Source organism: Protopterus annectens, chromosome 11.part0, assembly GCF_019279795.1.
Source record: "Protopterus annectens isolate FY-2018-M chromosome 11.part0, PAN1.0, whole genome shotgun sequence".
NCBI classification, from domain to species: Eukaryota; Metazoa; Chordata; order Ceratodontiformes; family Protopteridae; genus Protopterus; species Protopterus annectens.
Window position 1 is genome coordinate 1,100,830,690 of NC_056745.1, and position 20,311 is coordinate 1,100,851,000.

Below are 20,311 nucleotides of genomic sequence, written 5' to 3' on the forward strand. Positions count from 1 at the left end.
GTAGAAAATAAAATGGGTGGGAAGAAACTGAAAAGTGCTAAAGTGTTTCTGGGTACTAAAATACATTTAGATGATGCTGTAGGGAGAAGTAATAACTCTTGATAAGGTTTAACTGCATTAGCCAATAAAATGTCTGTTTGTTGCTCAGAAATGATAAATGAGGCTTATAACTTAGCTGCCTTCTTTGAATCACATCACATGAGTTAGCATTATTATTTCATTCCCTGTTGCTGTCCACGTTTGCTGTTTCTACTGCTGACATACTGTGAAATGAGCAGTTGGTAGAGGTTTGCTTCTCATGCTTAAAGGCTGTGTATTCATAGGCAGGCTGTTACAACCCAGAATATAATGTAGACTTTGTAGTTTAACACAGACATCCTTGGTCCTTAAGAAGGTGTCTGAGACTTTGGTAAGCTGTTGAAACATTGTAGAGACTCATAAACCAAACCATGTGCGTCACCTGCTTGGTTTTTACAGTAGTAAAATCACTAGTGCACCTTGTCTGTCACTTTTTTACAAGATTGCTAATTTTGTAAAGGAGGAGTTCCATCCCATAATTAAACAGGTGTGTGCATTTTATAGTGTATAAAAAATTGAATGTTAAGTACATTTCTTAACACAGGTGAACACAGGGCAAGTATTGTATTATATATCTGTATTAACACTACCCCGGCAGTTCTCATTGTACACTCTGCAGTGTAGGGTATATAGATTTTGTTATTCAGTTCCACAACATTCATTGTGTCAACTAATTGGGTTGCACTGCCAGCCTTTCTCTGTCCCTGGCCTTAGAAACAAACACATTTAACAGAGTTAAGTAAAGGTATAGGCAATTATTTGAGTTGAAATGAAGTGTAAACCTGATATTCCCATATATGCTGACACGTTGGTCGGACTTCACTGCCAGTGACTCAAGTTTGGTAGTGAGCTTGGGGAAGTAGGATGTTGGCTGAAGGGAGCTAGACAGGTCAGGTTTTTTTTTCTGCCCCTGTAGGGATAGCGTTGAACAGGCCTGTCTTAGCAATAAGTCTCTGAGAGTGTATTAAGTGTTGTTAGATGGAAGCATGCTTATCATAGGTTCATAGGTAGGTACTAGGCTGTCTGCCTGAGGGCATTTGTAAGCCTAGCCTCAGTGTGTTGGCTTTCACCATCCCATTGATTAATTAACTGAGCCTCTGTCAAGCAGAGCCAATGAATTGATTCCAGGGGTGTATTTTCTGTTACCCATCCACTCGTTAAGTCTTCTCTTGAAGAGTGTTTGGGAGGAGCTCTGCCTAATGTAGTTAGGAATTTTGTTCCAAAGCATGGGGAGTCTCTATGACAGGAATCTATCCCTTCAGCTTGTTCTATTTATTGTTGTGACGAGGTTTAGCTCACTAGAGCACGTGGCTCACAGTGACTTGGATTTCTTTAGATGGAGCATGTCCATCAATTCTGAGTTGGACATGGCTTTGTAAGTCGGGCAGAGATCACCTCTGAGTAAGCGATATGCCACTGAGTACAGCCGGAGTTCTTTCAGTCGGGCTGCATAGGACATATGTTTGAGGCCAGTAATCCTCTTGGTGAGGTGCTTTTGTGGTCTTTCCAGCTGTTGGAAGTGTCTTGTGAGGTACATCCCAAATAGGGCATTGTACTCTATGATGGGTCTGATGAGTGATGAGTAGAGGGGCACTGTAACCTCTATTTCTAGATGCAAACCCCTTAGTAATTAGATGGGCCACATAGAAGGCTTTTCTAACTACTTTGGCAAAATGATTGTCAAAGGAGAGATTACTATCTACCTGGGCCCCCAGATCTCTTATTACCTCTTCTGTATTAAGGGGGCTGCCGCCTATGTGGTAATTCGTGGGTGTTTTGTTTTTCCCAAACAGGATGACTATTTTTTGTTGGCATTTAGCTTGAGGCCATGACTTTGACACCTTTTTGAAGGATGTCTGTGTCAGCCGGAGAGTCAGTTGGCTCCCAGTTTGCAGTAATCAGTGAACTTGGTTAGCCATAGTCCTCCTGTGTTTGCCTGTACTTCTGAGAAATATATGCCGAACAGTAGGGGTCCCAGAACCGAGCCTTGCGGGACACCACTTGTGACTGGTTTAGAGTCTGACCTGGAGCACGCTATTCTTACCGTGTGTGTTCTGTCTGTAAGCCAGTTGGCAATCCATCTTGTGACATAGGGGTTTATGTTCAGGCTGGTGAGTTTTTTTTATAATACCCGAGTGAGGAATGGTGTTGAACGCCTTGGCGAGATCAAGGTAGGCTGTGTGAACCACCTTTCCCTCGTCCATGGCCTTGGTGACTGTATTGAAGAAGTCAACCAGGTTTAGTAGGCAGGATCTGCCCTTAACAAAGCCTAACTGGGTAGAGTCAAGTGTTTGGAGGTTCCCAATGTCTTTGTTAATGAGTTCTATGATGATGCGCTCCATAGCCTTGCAGACCAGGTAGTCGGGCTTATGGGGTGATAGTTACCAGCGTCAGTTGTGGCCCCTTCTTTGTGGAGCGGAATAACCGTTAATACCTGCTGTGATGCAGACAAGGAGAAAAAGATGCACAAATCCCTGTTTTGTGCCCTTAGTATCTGTCCACTCAGCCTGTGGAAAGAGTAAGAGCTGCATATTCAAGAGTTACTGGAAAAACAGAATTGATACGGGCTGTTATATGCTAGGAAAAAAAAGTATAGCAGGACCCTGGGCACTATAATTCCACATCAAAAATTTTACAAGAAAGAAAATCTCACGTGCTGTAAAACCATTCCTTATGTGGGTGCCTGTTACCTAATTTATTTATAACTAACATGATAACAGAAATAATAGACAGATAAAAAAATGTTATTCACAAATTGAAGATCTTTTATGTTGCTGTGCCCTTTGCTAAGCTCCGGATAATCAAGAGCCTGACCTATGTATCTTCTGTGTGGAGTCTGCATGCTCTCGCTGTGTTCACTTGGGTTTTCTTTTTCTCCAGGTGCTGTGGTATCCTTCCACATTCCAAAGACATGCAATACGTAAATGGATTGGACACACTAAATTGGCCACAGGTGTGATTGTGTGTTTGGCATGGAAAACCACCATGGGAGGACTAGCCACCCAGTGGTATGAACATTGGCTCTAGATGATGGCCACTGTTGAAGTGACATCCTGATCCCATATATAAAAAAAATTGGAAAGGGGGTTATGGATGGAAGGTCCTATCCCGAATACCTGAAATAAATAAGATTAAGCCACATTAAAAAAAAAAAAAAACACTTGACTATAAAACTAATAAATCCTAACATATACAATTCTTTCTGCACTGCGAAAATAGTACCAAAAACTACCCGAGGACCTAAAAAAATAATAAAAAAAAAAAAAATCACATAAGAATTATAATAAAAATTACTGAGACTGTTCCTTGATGAAAATGTATGTAAGCTACCTAGACTGTATAACCTGATTGTCCCATCTCATTGAAATGAATGCGAAGCAGTAAATCAAAATAGATATGTTTTAAAAAATGATGGACTGCACTTTATATATATTTTCACATATTCATCTTAAGAAGTGAAACATGAATATCTAAGAATGTGTTGGAGTTTTTGATATAGCAGTTTACCAGGCATCCAAAAAAGTAAGCAGTAGACTTCTCAGCTGGTGGTGATCACAAGTCAGCCTGCAATTATTTCCGCCCACAGAGCTCCTGATATAAACTGTCCATTTAATTTATTTAAGGTATCAGCAAGCCATTAGCAGAGTTTCTCAGCATTGTTTTTAATAACTTACTTGATTATATCCAATGATGGTGTTGGGATTTTATTTTTTCTTGCATCCTTACATATTTTTACTTTGACATTGGTGGGATTATGGCCACATGGGGCTTGAGAAGGTTATTTGAATGAAGTAGAATGTTTAATTAATTGTTCTGATGAAGTCTCTGGATATGGGGTGAAATTGCCAAATCTAAGTTGTTAGCTTAATAAAACATTATTTGTTGCTGAAAAACACCCAAAACTAAATTCAAGAATAAACTGTGTATGTGCGTTTCTGTGTCTCTCTCTTTTACTGACAGATGTGCCACTGGGACTGCTTTCTTACTATTTTTTTTTCCAGGATTGTTTTTGAATTTTCATTACAAATGTCAGCTTGCAAACATAGTGTAACTTCTTTGAGAAGGAATACAGCAGTTAATTTTGAATTTTATTGTAATAATGTGGTGTACCTGTTTTAAGTAAAGGTTATACTCTGAATACAAGTTTTTTTCTGTGATGAACATTGTCAGGTGCAAATGACATGCAGAGGAATTGCCTTTTGACCTTAAAATTCATCTGAGCATACTTTTATTTAAAAAATGGAATTTATTCTATTTCATTAGTAATTTATTTCACTGTAGCATGGGATCTTAAAATTCAGCTGCAAGTCCTGTACAGAAATGAATACAATGGTCTTTTTGGCATGCTTGTCTAATAAAGGTGGTATGCTGTTATCTCATTAATATATTATAACAATGTACAGCAGTTTCATCATTCTGTTTTGCAAGTGAATGTTTAAATTATAATGTGTGTTAACTGTGGTACTGAAGAGATTGATTATGTTATGTGTAAATTTGGTGGCTTCTTCATCTGGAAAATGAAAAAAAAACAGTTTCAGTATATTTATGAATACATTGGAGGCAAAAGTAAATGGCAGTGCAGATTTATTTCATCAGGGAATAGAAAATGTAATGTTGATTATTTTTAATCCCAGTCGTCAAGTTACCCTTGCATACATTTTTAATTTTTATTGTATTATACTGTTTTATTATACTTCTTCTACAACCATGAAACTGCCTAAGTTATGCATTTATTTTAATTTATTTCATATTATCATTTTGATTACATTTTGACATGCTTTATTGAGTGAACCTTCAATTACTTGTACAATATGTAATTTTCAGTGGTTAAAAAGAACAGGTTTTATTCCGGACATATACAAGATGTTCACATAATCAGCATGACAATGTACATGTGATTCTTGCATTGCTAGAGAAGCCTTGTGAAACACAAGGCTAAAGACAAGAGTGAGATGTCCTCACTGTAAGCCATGAGTCATCATTGTCTAATGCACAACCCAAGGCTACGGTTAGGAAATGGCAGAGGTAACTGCCTTATTTCCGTGTGTGTTTCTAAAATTGTCTTTCAGGCTGTTAAAGTAACTGTCACTGCTAATAATTTATTATTCAGAAATTGTGTTCTACCTGATGTTGCAGCTTCAATGGTGTGAATAAATTATTTCATTCGTAAAATAACTTACTTCAGTTGCTTTTCTTAAATGTGTGATCCTGTTGTGTTGCTGAAACTGTGTTACAGCTGATATGTTCTATTGTACAAAATTGAAAATTGGGCTGTAGTAGAATGCTGAGATTTGATCTTCTGACATTTGCATCTGAACCCAGTTGAGACTGATCCTGTTTACAGTCATTTTTTTGGGGGGGAGGAGGTATAATTGATGAATGTGGTATTATTTCAAAAATTCCATATTTATAAAGTTATAGACGTACACAATTAGCTCGGTGAATTATTTAAAAATATATACAACTATCACAGTGAAGGAGCTAACACTGTGAAAATGTTTAATGTTTTCTTATCCCTGTTTCTATTTAATTTGTATTTCCTCCTTTGTGTTTTTCCCTTGTACAGCAATTACTTGGAGAATTATCTCAGGTAATTGAAAATCACTGCTTTTGCAGTGCCATTTTCAAGAGTGGAAAGTTATGTGTTTTGTAGCAGTATAACCTAGACTGAAACTTGTTATAAATGTACATAATGTGTGTATGTGTTTGTACTGCCAAAATGTAGATCCCTCCAGTCATCACTCAAAGACATTTTTCTAGGAACACAGGAGCAGTGATAAAGTGATCACTGAGATTATAAGATGCATAGCCATATACATGTTTAAGCAGACACAATTAGAAGTTGTTGCCCCCTTTACAAACACTTAACATTGGTTACCCTGTAAACAGAGCAGGGCTGTACTTGGTAACCTTGGTATGAATTTGGTCTACCAATCCAATCATCAAGACTAGCCTTAAAGGTGACCAAAGCAGTATGCTGTTTACCCTGTAGTGGTAGCTTATTCCATTGACTGGGAATACATTGAGTTAGGAATCTTACCCCTTCAGTGAGTCTTGTTCAGTCATTCGTATACATTTAGGTCCATAGTGCAGGTGTTCACAACCAGTAAATTTGTGAAGAAATAGTATGGCAAATAGAATTAGTTCTTAGTTGGATTGAAAAAGCAAATTATAGGTCACATCAGAATTTTCAGTAGGCTATTGAGTGTATGGAGAGTCATGCTAATTAATCAGAATAGTTGAAGGTTTTAAGGCATTTAGTTTACTTGGTTAGAAATCTTTGGGTCCTTTCCAGATTGTTCTTACCAAAGAGGCTACTGTATTCAGTGATTGGTCTTGTAAGAGACAGCTACTATGGTAGGATGACTTCTTTGATCTTGAAGATATTTTCTTTGAAATTAACTAGATCAGATAGAAGGATTTCATGAGTATGGTGGAGGCATCATGATGGATTGAAAGAGCTATTCACATAAGTAACCAGTTGTTAAATTTAGCTTGCAATATTTTGTAACACCAGATATGCGCTCATTCCAGCCCTTGCTGAAGATATATAGTATGAATAGAGAAGAGGATAACAGTGTCTAATTTGCAGCCATTAGCAAACTTGGCCAACCACACTTCTGGGATATTGGCTTGGATATCTGCAATATCAATGCCAAAAAGGAGAGGGCCTTGCCCTGATCAATGTGGTGTACTCCACTAGTCATAATTTTATGACCAGCTTGGGTAACTACAATTTTTACAACTTGGGGTCTGTTGGATACCCAAATTTCCATCCAGTGGACAGTGTAGGGGTTTGCATTAATTGTCCTGCAGGACAAAGACAAGATTGTTACATCTCATATACCATCTCTAGACTGGTCGCCACTGAATGATATGTTCAGTATTAAGTACTCCATCAAAACTTTTTTTGACACTCTTTTTCCTTATTCACTTTCTCACTTGTAAATTAACGCCAATCTTAAGACAGAGGCAAGGTGTGGAAACTGCAAAGTACCAATTTGCCCAAACATCACCAAAACATTTTTTATTAGTTACTACATTGAAGTTGCAGATAAAATTTTGACATAATCTTTCTGCAAAAATCCACAAAAAATGCTTACTTTTAAATCTGAAATCATGAATACAAAATTGTTTACTTTGAAATCTGAAATTACAGTGGGTAAAGGTGAAATGCCTTTTAAGTCATTATTGACATGCCATACACAAGTGCATAGCTGGTGGTATGCATGATCTCTCATAGTGAGTGTGTTAACCTGCTTAAAGATTTGTGTATCACTTTTTACTGTACTCCATGTTGTCAGTCCACTTGAACATGTCAAACCACACCATTTGGCATTTTGTCGACTTGCTCTTTTTTTCACTTCAGAACATTTTCTATTTCATTTGTGCTAAGCTGTCTTCTAAAAGTTTCTTTATCTTGGCTCCCTATGCTGAGCCTTCATTGAATACAGAATTCAGTAGCTAAATCTCATGTTTTTCTTGAGGCCACTTATATTTTTACAATGTATCATTAACCCTGTGAGTAGTGCCAACTGATGTGAAGACCGCTATTAGTCCTCCCTTTCCCTAAGTCTGGTGCTACATTTAGTTTGTAGTACTTAAGGTCTACAGCAATATTATCTCTGTATCGTAAAATTCTTAAAATCCCTTGTCTGCAGACAGTTCCTCAACTTTATCCCAGGGTGGCAACTGCATTATTTGCAGTATGGTTTTATTATTGCCACCTTATTACAAGGTGCTGACCACATCATTACAGGCATGGAAATGCCAGTCTTACTGTTGCAGGTATTGTAGACAGTTTAGTTAATAGGACCATCCCTACTCCTTTCTGAATTTTTACAGTCTACTCAGAAAGGCCATTTATTCTGTAAGACCGATCCAAGTGAAGATTGTCAGTGCCTTGTTAGACTTTCTATGTATCACACTAGAAGCCTGATAGTATTCATTATTGGCTTGAATGTGCTCTGCCTGTTTTAGTGAACTATCTCTACCTTCAAAATTTTCAGATGACCCTTGTATGGCGCTGACCACCTTTCGCTAAAAGATGCCTAAGATAGTCTGTAGGTATGGTCTTTAAATTTGAAACACATTTGAAGCAAGTTCAATTAAAAAGAGAACTTCATAATTACTTAACTCGAGTAATAACTTGCACATCCTTCAGAGAAAATGGCTGAACACATATTTTTCTCTCCAACACATGTATTTTTATTGCTTTTATATTTTCTACGTACATTTGATTCAGTAAGTTGCATTCCTTCACTGGCATTTTTCTTTACCTTCTCTTTTACCCCTTATATTAACTGTTCTTACCTTTTTCCTATCTAATTTGCACTCTTCTGCCCCTTTATCTACACCCCCAATCTCTTTTATTAGAGTGTCTTTATGACAGACTTTTGTGTATGTTTAATAGTCTTGATGTGCTCTTATCTGCCTGTTAGCTGTGCCTCGTTGTGTTCTTTTTTTCTCTAGTAAAAGACCACCTACAGGAGTCATTTGGAATGCGGTAGTTTTGATGTACTGTTTTATTTGTCTTGCCCTGTGTGATATATTGTATACTTTGCATTATCTTGTCATGTATTTTCCACTATTGCTTTACTTGTCTAGCACAGTGTATTCTTACTGTCATGCTTCATCAGGTGTGTTTTACATGTTTGCTTGCATCTGTCTGAAGATGCTCATTCCCCTAGTCTGTTAATTAATTAAACGATATCTGTTCTATGGTTGTCTTAAAAGGGAATTCATCATCTTCAAATTACTGTTGAAATTTAAGACCATCTCCATATTATTTTTCCCTGAATGTAGTCCTATAGAATTATATAGTCATAATAAAGAAGACTGTAGAATATTTGGACATTTGACCTTTCACCTCTAGTTTAAAAAACTGTCAACTGTAGTAAGGTAAAATCCATGGTTAAGTTAAGTTGGTACCACTTCTAGGGGTAAAAGGGTATGACAGAGCAAAGCATTGAGTGGAGTGAAAGTGTACATGGTGAAAGTCAGACAGAATAAGAGAAGGCAGATTGAGCTGTACTAGGGAAGTAAGATTCCTGCCTAGTTCTTTGGGAATGATTGTGAGTTAATCATTAGTGTTGAGTAGTTTTGGAAAGCATAGGCTTGAGCATTGTTTCTACTAGAAATAAATTGTCTGAGGAAAGGATTCCTGTAGTAAAGGGAATAGCAGACTGTGCCATAGTTAAGCGATGTATGCATGTACATTGCAATAATCCAGCTGGGCTCTGCTTATTGTAAAATGAGTCATCTTGTGGCCATTCCAAGAATCTGATTATATAGTAGCAGACAATGTGCTGGATGGCTGAGAGTTTTGGATTAATTGTGAATTGTAAGCTTCTGCTGACATGATGGCCTGCATTTATCCAGGAGGAAGAGCAAAAGGTGTTGAATTGGAAAGCTTTGTCATTAGGTGTTTAAACTAGTCACTGAGAGGAACAGACAGAAAAAGGAGGAAAGTAAGAAACAGCAGCAGCCATAAAAAAAACAAACAAAACAAAAACACACTGTATAATTCAGGTAATACATGCCCTCAAAAGATACCTTTGCATTGTGGATGTCATTGAAGCAGTGTATGCAGAGATGACAGTGGTGAGGGGAAAGAACTTAATGTAGATTTTACACTGACAGTGTATGTCAATCCTCATTTTGTAAGAAGGCAACTGGGGAGGAACCAAATCTAGCCATGAATAGTACAGCCATACTTTTTAGTCCACTTCATACTAAATAAAAAGGTCAGAAAAACTTCCTGAAACTAAACATGCCAGTCTGATTTTCATTTTAAGGTATTACTACAGGTAGGTCAGCAACACTATTTTCAACATTTTATTGTTTCCAAATAACTGGACTACTACTTACATGTGGTTCTCTGCCAGGTGATAGAGTTTAGCTATCAATATAACTCATTTTATAGCCCACAGACATGTAGGCAGAAGGTCCTTCCCATGGGATTTTTGTTTTACTATTTGTCGGCTGTGCTGAGCTTTTTGTAATGAGTGAACATATGACCAGCTTGTGAGTACTTCATCTTGTGTGTGTTTGCTTTTGCTGTTTAACATCTTAACATATTGTTCACTGATTAGAAAGAAACCTCTCCTTATTTATTTGAAGTGTGATGTTTTGTCTGCCTACAGAAACAAAAGCCTGGTATCATGCCAGCTGTACCATCACCTCCAGCAACACCTGCTCTTGTTCCTGCCCCTCCAGTACCTGCACCAGTTCCACTTCCTGTATCGAAACCTTCTACACCCACAAACATCAGTCGCCAGAGTAGCATCTCCAGTGACAGCGGTAGCAGCTTAGCACGAGAGGCATCAAAGAACAAACAGCTTCCAGGAAACCGTAAGTTATATAGCCTGGAGAACTGTCACACACATGAGTCCTGCTGTACATTCATAGGCTGTCTGTATTTATTCTGAAGTTAATGCACGTTGTTTCAGATCCACCGTAAATGGTGTAGGTGTCTACTTAATATTATCTTTGTATCTGTACCTACACTTATTTTTGCTGGTGGTAGCCTTAAGTGTAGTGCAGGGTTTCTAGTGTACCAGCAACCAATATTTTTTTTCTAGTTATGCAGATATTGTATGATGCCCCCTTAGAGGTACTGCAAGGCAAGGGGCACTTGCTAGATCACCAGGGGCAGCAGAAGAGAAGGGTAAATGCAGGTGTGGTCAAGTCTTGCTTATTGGGATAAACAATGCGTTTTGCAGGTGTGTGAGGAGCTGAGAGCATAGATGGAGAAGGGAGCTACTGCTGACCACGATCTGACATGGATTATAGGGAAATGCAGACTTTGGTGAAGGGGAATGAAGCGAATGGATATTTAAAAAAAAATATATATTTTTTGGGGGGGGCTTGATTTGGCTGAAAAAGGACAAACTTTCTGCAGAACATATTTTGTCAAGATCATATTGTTTATGGAGCTGAACTGCAATTACAATGATACATGCTTTACAGCGGTGCATCTTTTATTTTCAGCATGCTACCTAGCCCATACCTCACCCAGAAAGCCCTTGATACAGGCTTGTTGAAATGTGTACATATATGAGTTTGTATCATGCTAAGTCTGGCCAGTCTTCCTTTCATTATTTTAGGTACAGTTTCCATGTAATCTACTGAGTAAAGGTGTAGTGCACAGCTTTTTACATTGCTTTTATTGTTTTAAAGTCCAGTTTCCCAGATCTCAAGACTTATCAGTTCAATAATCTTCTAATTATTGGTAGTACTAATGTTTAATGTGTGGTTTATGTAGCTGCAGATTAAAATATTAGCTATACAGGTTTGGGTTTAGGATCTTAGTATAGGGTAATTTGTAAAATGTTACTTTTTAAATTTGTAAAATGTTACTTTTCAAGTTTGTAAAATTTTACTTTTCACTTTTTTTAAACCATGTCCATCTTTCTTTATAGGTAATGTATGTGTATCCATTGGTCATTTTTTTTTAATTTTCATTGTAGGTCAGTTAAGAAATTGTGATGTTTTACATGTGTATAATGAGCCAGTGTCACAGTGGTTCTATTTCTTCCCTAAGAAACCAGTTCGATTCATAAACCCTTTTACCCAAAACCCAAGATCCATGGAGTATAACTGACATTGTTTAAGCTGAGCTTGAATTAAAGTAAGAGAATGTAAGGGCACCTTAGGCTTTTAAAGCCCAGACTGGGCCTTCTCCGCAGAGCTTTATCTAAGCTGTTGCCACCATGCTGTCCATTCATTTCTCATCAGTGCAGGGATTTCTGCATAAGATAGAGGTCGCAGGTCACCTAACCAGCTGCCTGTCCCTAACCACTTTCCCTGGTGGCTTGTTAGTGGATGCCGTGAATCTGCCATTGGTATCAACTGCTTCGTTTTTTACTAGAGATGAAGGATAGAGTCAAAAGGCTTGGAGTCAAAACAATGAGTGAGACTCGGACAGTAAGGAATGAGAGTGATAGTGATCTTTTATTACATTAAAAACTTGTGTATCAACTTTCATCTCTAACTGCCCTTGAGAGCCATTTTAAGCTTAGCCAATTATTTCATTTGAGAATCAAGCTTTGTACTTTGTCTTTGCAAGGTCAACCCCTTAACTGTTATGCTAACCTCAGTACCCCATCTTCCCTCAATAACAATGGTGTGTTTAGAATAGCTAGACTGATTGTGAGCTTATTCTGGGAAAAATCCAGCCTTGGACAAAGGATTAGCATGTTGCTTTGAATATTTGACTTCAGGACCTGCCATGGAATTGGATGGACCACTTATACACTATTAAGTGAGCTGATAGGTAATCAGAGCATGTGAAAGTGGAGATCTCTACAAATGGAGAGGTTCAGGAATAGACAAGTAGTAGCCTGCCAATGTCTCAGATCTGGATAGTATGGTAAAATATAGCTGTGAACCAGACGGAACAGACTGTTGAGACACCAGTTCACTGCAGACATGCTATCATTAATAAGGGTAGCAAACTTGCTACAAGGAAGCCACATCTTGCCAAATGGAAAAACATTTCTTTCTGGTGCTACAAAAAAAATCATGATTCACACTCATCCTAAATGTCCTTGGTTCTGCAATGCTTAACTGAGCTGTTCAACTCAGGTTCTGGCATGTGCCTCTGTAGGTACATCTTAGCCTATTTAACCTGCATGCCTGTGGGTCTCCCCTAAAATTTCTAAAGTCTGCTAAGTACTTTCAAACCACCTAAAAAGCTTGTTGCTCCTCCTTGCAAGATAAATGATGTAAAAATCTTTTGCAGCTTCTTTTCTAGCCTACTGTGTCAGTCGTTAGACGTACCTAACATAGAAAACTGCTGCTTTGCTTGCTATAACCTTAGATGGAATGATTTCAGAACTAAAGGCCTTCATGTGCACAGATATTTTTTTCTAGTGTTCATATGGATAAGGTCAGCCTTAGAACTAATCCATATTTTATATCAAAAGTGGTGACTTGAGTTTCTCCCTCCATCATATTATACAATTGCCTGATTTCTTTCCTGTCTCCCAAAATGAGATAGAAAGAATGATGCACTTTTTATATATACAAACACCTGAGATATATAGATAAGACATGAAGGATCAGATCCTCATATCAGCTGTTTGTGTCCTTTCTAGCCAAGAAATAGAAGAAAACACTCTTCTGACAATATTTCCAAGTGGCTGGTCAACGTTGTTGCCTTCTGTCACTCTCACTATGGGTAAACTCTTAAAGGAAGCATGAAAGCACATGGCACCAGGGGTATAACAGCTACTGTGGCTTTCTGACACCAGGGGTATAACAGCTGCTGTGGCTTTCTTTTGAGGGGGGGGGTCTGTTTTGTTGGCTGCCAATCTGGCCTTTGAGTCCATACTTTCTTCAAACATCACAGGCTCAACACTGATTCAGGTTTAAATGCTTCCTGTTTTCCTTGGAGCTCCATGTGGCCTCTCTTCCCTCATTTTCTAAAAAACACTGAGTCTTGTTAGGGGTACCATAAGAATGACAGATGCCATTTAGCCCAGAATTCTAAAGAATTACACAGCAGAAACTGAGTCCTTCAGCAGTATTTTCCTGAAGAATGCACCAAGATATGATACATTGTCATAAGGCAGGAAAAACACTCTAGCCATGATATGTAGTTAGGCCTTTATGAATATCACTGACCTGGCTGGAGTCATGTAGGATTTTTGGTGGTTCAGACAGAAACCCAATTTCTGAAAGCATTCCAGAGGGTAAGTCAAGGTCTTCTGTAGCTTATCCTGGGACTGAGCCCACATCCACTTAGTGGTATATGTGAACCACGCTTAGACATGTTAACCAAAAATGACCAAGAAGATACCAAAAAGAAGGTGTAGCCACTGGAGGATAAAACTGACTTCTAATAAACACCTTGGTTAAATGCTTTCATCTCAATATGGTTAATGGCATAATGGTTAAGGTGTTTACCTTACACACACAAGGTGCAGGGTTTGATTCTTACATGGGGTAATTGGCTATGCTTGAAATAGCTCACAAGAGCAGTTAGCCTAGTACTAATCTATAAACCTAATAACTATTAGGGACTTCTTCAGAACAATAAATGACGTCATAGATTCTCTTAAATACACATCCAATAAAACAACATTTATCCTATTAAATTAACAGCCCATAAATTTAAAGAAACAAAATAAAAAAAAACTATAAATAAAAAATTAAATAACCGTGTACAGATTCAAAAACCTTCATAATTCTTTAACCTTGGAACACTATTAATACTTATGTTTTCGTTTAATCCTGGGGCCATAATGGCATTTAAATGTAATTGACGTCTAAGTTCACATATCTCTAAATGCTCTGAAACTATCATACCCTGCGGGTCAGCATTTACTTGTTGAATAACTAAGAATCCAAAATTATGATGGTGTATGTGAACATTTTTTGGTACTACAATGGGATGTCAGTGGTGCCTAAAATTCTATAGATACTCTGGGTGCACTTGCTAAAACAGAAGTTAAGGAAGTAAATTGAAACTGGAAGACCTGTACTTTCAGATCTGAGGAATGGGCAGATGTAAGTGTGCATCCTTTAACTCCAGTCACCATCAGTGTATGAGGAGCTACTAGGGGCAACAGGGCCTGAAGCATCAACAATATTGATTTTTGGTACTCTTTCAAATACATTTAGCCCTGATAAGTCCAAGATGGCTCTCCAGGGTCCTTACTTGTCTGTACCAAGAATAGCCTTGAATAAAAACCTATGGCATCTCCTTAGGGAAGCTACACAATGCCCTCTTGTAAAAGCATATCTTGTATGAGGAGCCATACTAGGTCCCTGCTGTCCCTGGTAACAGGTGGGATATCCTGAATCTTGGGGGCATTTTTTAACTGATGTATGTAATCTTCTGATAATATGCTTAGAACCCAAACATTTTTGGTGATATCTACCCATTTGTTGGCAAAACAGGGAACAACCAACCTCCAGTCCTTTGGGAATCTGAAGATGGTATAAGGGGGTGATGGACTTGGGTGGGGTTTTTGAAATGGTATATAGTTACTTATACTCTCTTCTGTGGACTTTGATCCTTAGGGCCCATGACTCCCTTTTTTCATCAGTCTGCCACTTTTTCTTTTGGGTAGCCTTTCTACCTTTTGGCTTTTTTCATTTCCCTTGCTTGTTGTAGTAAATAAATTGTTTAATAATTTCTGTTGTATTTTGAAACAGGTAGATTCCATATTCTTCCTGTCATTTTCCAGTTTTATTTTTTTTCTCTTTTTCCCGTCTCCTTTTTTATTAAATCTTTTCAGTGTGTATTTTCAGTGTGTAAAACAGCAAAAAGAAAAAAAAGTACTCAATCCTTCAAAGAGACAAAATATACAAAGATGATGGTTTAGCATTATTATATTTGAAGGGATATTTCAGAGTAATGTAGCTATGGATCAAATACTTAAAATAAGTAGAAGGTTGTAAATCAGAGTGGAAAGAGATGATGATGAAATGAGGGAATGGGTCAGGGAGTTTGAGAAATGAGGAGAGAGTAGGGTTTTCAAAGGGGGTCCTTAAAAAGAATAACAGCAGCTGCACAGAATATTATATTCATTAAGTAGCAGAAGGTTTTCTAAGAGCTAGTCCTACACAGGAAAGGAGATATGAGATTTTGCCAATAGGGATGACTGCAAGCTGTCATATAGAAACTAGATAGGAATGGGCTGTAATTTCCTGGAGAAAGTTAGCAAAGGATCCAAGGTATTGGGAGCAAACAACTGATGAGAGAAAGGTAATAAAAGTAGGATGAGGCCAAGCAAAAGTTTGAACTGCAGGTAGGAACTGTCTTCCGTACTAGGGATTAATATCACAGTATTGGCAAATAGAAAGGGATAGTGGAGTGCTAAGTGAAAGTGTAGCCCTGGTAAAGTTTTTAGTTAAGACTAGAAATGAAGCTGCTACTAAGAAGGGGTAATTAGGTAGGGCATATATAGTACTGCATGATGATAGCTAAAAGAATCAGAGGAGGTTAAAAAAATATCAGAAAGAGAGGCTGGAAAGGCAATTTAAAAGGAAGTGGGAGGACAACTGTATGTAAAACTCAGAAAGTTTAGGATTTTTAGATGGAAGTGTTTGCATAGCATATTTTTTTTATCATAGCATATGACAGGGTATATTCCCTCAAGCAGACAGCAAATGCTAAATGTGCAACAGGAATGAGTCTGGTACTTATGAACCTTTTATAGAGCATAAAGGGTAGATTTCAAATTTTCCAGAGTCCTTTGTCAGATGTGTTGGTTAGCAAATAGTAACACTAAAGAAATTATTCTTTTGAGCTGGGAAACAGGATCTGAATTGCTTAGAAGTAATGAGGCCTTAGTAAGTTTATTGGTATTGGCAGCCAAAAAGCAATTATTAGAAAATGGAAATCAAAATCTAAATCCGCTGTAACTGAAGTACTGAATATTGAAAAGGGGATACAAAGAATTGGAGATGTGATGTTTATCAAAACAAATTATGGCGAAATAATGAAATTTAGTTGCATCTGATTTAGATTTTGTTTTCCATTTTCTAATAATTGCCATTTGTCTGCCAGCAGCAATAAACTTACTAAGGCCTCATTAGGAATAATATATGCAGAATAATGCTTAGGAGGAAAAATGAGGTTTAGGGGATGACAAGAACTGAGTAATTGATGTAATGTTGGAGTGAACGATTGTACTCATGCGGTGTATATAAATATATGGTTTACTGCGAGTTAAATGAAGTGCAGCCAGTCGAAGTTCAGAAGGTTGAAATTAGGGGATATAACCGACCCACCAGAGGGTAAGCACAAATGATTGAGATGACTTGTGCAATCGGATCATTTGACAAGCGACATACTGAGATTGGGAAGGGAGGTAGAACTTCAGTGAGGAACAGGGAATTAGCCCATTTCCTCAGTGAAGTGTGATCTCGGGGTTAGTATATTTAATGTCCAGGGGGTGTAGAGGGGCATAGCCCCCCTGCAAAATAGTAGAATTCATGTACCTTTGACTGTAGAGTTCAACACTATGTTAATATGCATAGCAGGAGGTGAGTGACATCACCTCTTGCTATGTCGAATACATCGAACCACAGTGGTCGATGTATTAATTTTCACTTTGGTTTATTATTCGGAATTCGGCATTTTGGGTAGACATTTTTAATGGACAACCAAAGCTGATTCATAATTCTTATAGTAAACATATATATATATATGGATTACCTTCAGTTCGCCGAATGCCCACTTCTTCGACACGCATTTCACAGAGACCAGAACACTGACACTTCAGATCACCGACATTTGCAAAGCCATTTCCCACGAGGTCCACTTAGCCATCCCAATGTAAGGAACTACCTAAAGAAAACCTAACCCCCCCCCATGTGGGGGGCTTTGCCACCCACACCCCCCCCTTACTAAATATACCAACTCCAAGAATGCAGTACCATGGGGACAAGGAGCAAAGTTCAAGTAGATGGCCAAATGGTTACTTACCACGCTGGAAATGTCGGCTTTCTGGATGTCTGTGACCTGAAGTGTTGATGATCTGTTCTCGGTGAAATGCATGTCGGGGAAGTGGGCGTTCAGCAAACTGAAGATAATCCATATATATATATATATATATATATATATATATATATATATATGTGTGTGTGTGTGTATATATATATATATATATATATATATATATATATATATATATATATATAGAAACATATGTGTATGCATACATACATATATACAGATAGATATGTACGTTTTCTTTTTAGCAACCAAAAATATCAGTTTGTTTTTTTTTTTCTTTTCTATTAGTATATATTAATTTATGTCATTTCAGTTATGATTTAATAAAGATGTTAAAAATAAGCTAATATGATATAAAAATTAATGTTTAAGTTAGGGATGGTCCATGACAGTCTTGCTGGCTATCTCTTATAAATTAGTCTATTGAGTTGTTATGTAGAACACTGTAAAGCAGATTATGGATTAACTACAATTACCTGTACTTATGAAGTCCATCCTGAAATACAAGAAGCACTGTTGTAAAGACAAATTGTACACTCTAGTTCAAAAATGAAGTTTCTCATTAATACAAGACCATAGTTTCTTTACTGTGGGACATTGCAAAAATATATTTACAACAATTTGACATTTAAATTATTGTATTTTGTGGGAAGGAAATGTGGGTAGAAAGCTTTTGTGATAGGAGATAGACGAGCATTGATGTAAACCGTAAGCTGTGTATGAAAAATTGGGGTCTATATTAGAACACCAAACGTTCAAAATTTTGAGTGTTCTAATATCGACCTGTTTTCAGTGAACGCTGAAAATATCGAACAGAAACCCAAATTTTTTCCTAGGGAAAGAATTTGGTTGTCCGTTTCTTTTGCTTCGGTATTTTCAGTGCTGTGGTGGAAAGTTACGGGTCGGGTTCAGGTAAGTTTGCGATTGTGTGGACGTGAGGTTTAGGGTGGGTTAGGTGAGTTAGGGTTAGGGTGCAGGTCATGTAAGTGTGCGATTGTTTGGACGTGAGGGTTAGGGCGGGGTAGGTGAGTTAGGGTTAGGTGACTGTGCAATAGTGACAGACCTTAGGGTTAGGGTTTGGGTTAAGGTAAGTGGATAGTTAGTGGTGTATGTATAGTTTAGTGTAGGGTTAGGTGTAAGAGTTTAGGTGTATGTGTGTGGATTGCTGTTTGTTTGGTGTGCTAGTAGAACACTCAACATTTTGAATGTTCGGTGTTCTAATATAGACCCGAAAAATTGTATGCGAGGGAATGGAAAACTGAACATTTTTTCAGTAAGTCCAATCATACTTTTTCACTCTTTTTTTTATTTATTTTACATTTGTTAACCGGGTTAGTCTGGCTGAGCTTTTGGCTCATTTTCAGCAGAAACCTGGGAAGAAAAGCTCCTCAGGACTAGAAAACAATTTATTAAATTTTAGTAACATAGTAGTAACAATCAGCTATAGGATCTTACAAGCAGAGACCTGCAGAGAGAAAAAGCTCTTAAGGTAATTCAGTATTACAGAGTATTAACAATTGGCAGACAAGTCTGTGAGTTGTTACAAATAAGGTTTTAAACAATTTGCAGAAAAAATGTGACTAGTTACAATATTATTTAAGCTGCTTAGATCAAATGAGTTAATAGTTAGGCAGATGCTTATTTAAAGTGGGTGGGATCTAGTTGTATTGGAGTTTGGAAACAAGAAAGGAAAGTAAGAATGGCCAGTAGGAGATGTAGGTGAGGTAGAGTAGAGACAGACTAGACAGGTAGGTTGTTTTGAGACTGTAAGAATTAAGAGTAGTTGGAAATAGAGGAAGGAAAGAGGTAGAAGAGGCAGGGGGAATAGTGTTAGAGATACATTAAGAGTGAGGTGGTGAAATAGGTGAAAGAATGGTAGTTTCAGGGTGGTTGGCTACAGTGGCAAGACCACTTTGTTTTTAGGTATTTCCGTGTGGCTAATTTGAAACATTTGCTATGCTGGAGGGATTTTATTTCCAAGGGGAGTTGGTTCCAGGATGTAGCTGGGTTATAGTTGTAGAGAAGGCAGCCTATTTTGGTTTTGGGTTTGTAGATGTCTAATAATTCTTGATTTGAGCTGCATAGCGTCCTAGCAGGGGAATATTTGGATATGATAGTGGAGAGGCTGGGGCAGAAGGAGGGTAGGTAGATAGAGGATAGAGTGGGTGATTTGTAGTTGGTATAGTTAGAGCAGCTCTATTCAGTCACATACTGTCTGCGCAGAGGTGATCTGTGCTTGACATACAAGGCCATGTCCAACCCGGAATTAATGGACATGCTCCACCTCAAAAAATCCAAATCCACCAGAGCCATGAGAGCAAGAGACTTAAACCTCAACACGGATATAAATAGGACATGCTGGAGGGACAGATTCATCACCCAGAGACTCCCTACACTATGGAACAGAATCCCAGTCCATGTGAGGCAGAGCCCCTCACTGACTCTGTTCAAGAGAAATCTTGACGAGTGGATGGGAGATCGTAGGTTTACCCCGGGAATCATCTCTGTATCACTGCTGGACAGAGGCACAGCAAACTAATGGGTATAGTATTCTCATCCTAAGGGGTGGTGAAAGCCACACACACTCTGGATAGGCTTTTAAATGCCCTAGGGCAGATAGCCTAGTATGAACCTATGAACCTATGAACCTATGAGAATTCTAGCCAGTCTAGTTGCTGTAGTGCTAAGCAGTGGTGTAACTTGTAGGTTTGGTTAGCTGCAAAACTGGCGATCTTATTATAGGTAGTTTCAAGCTTGGAA

At 38.0% G+C, this 20,311-nt stretch overlaps 1 protein-coding gene across 1 annotated transcript in view; it reads left to right on the forward strand.

Annotated features, from left to right (window-relative positions):
- EPS8 (epidermal growth factor receptor pathway substrate 8) overlaps positions 1-20,311 on the forward strand; it is a 2,217,981-nt gene that overhangs the window by 2,113,595 nt on the left and 84,075 nt on the right. Inside the window, exons 13-14 of the mRNA XM_044087279.1 lie at positions 5,645-5,668; positions 10,224-10,431. Coding sequence (XP_043943214.1) covers positions 5,645-5,668; positions 10,224-10,431 — 232 coding nt within the window. The remainder of the gene's footprint in view (positions 1-5,644; positions 5,669-10,223; positions 10,432-20,311) is intronic.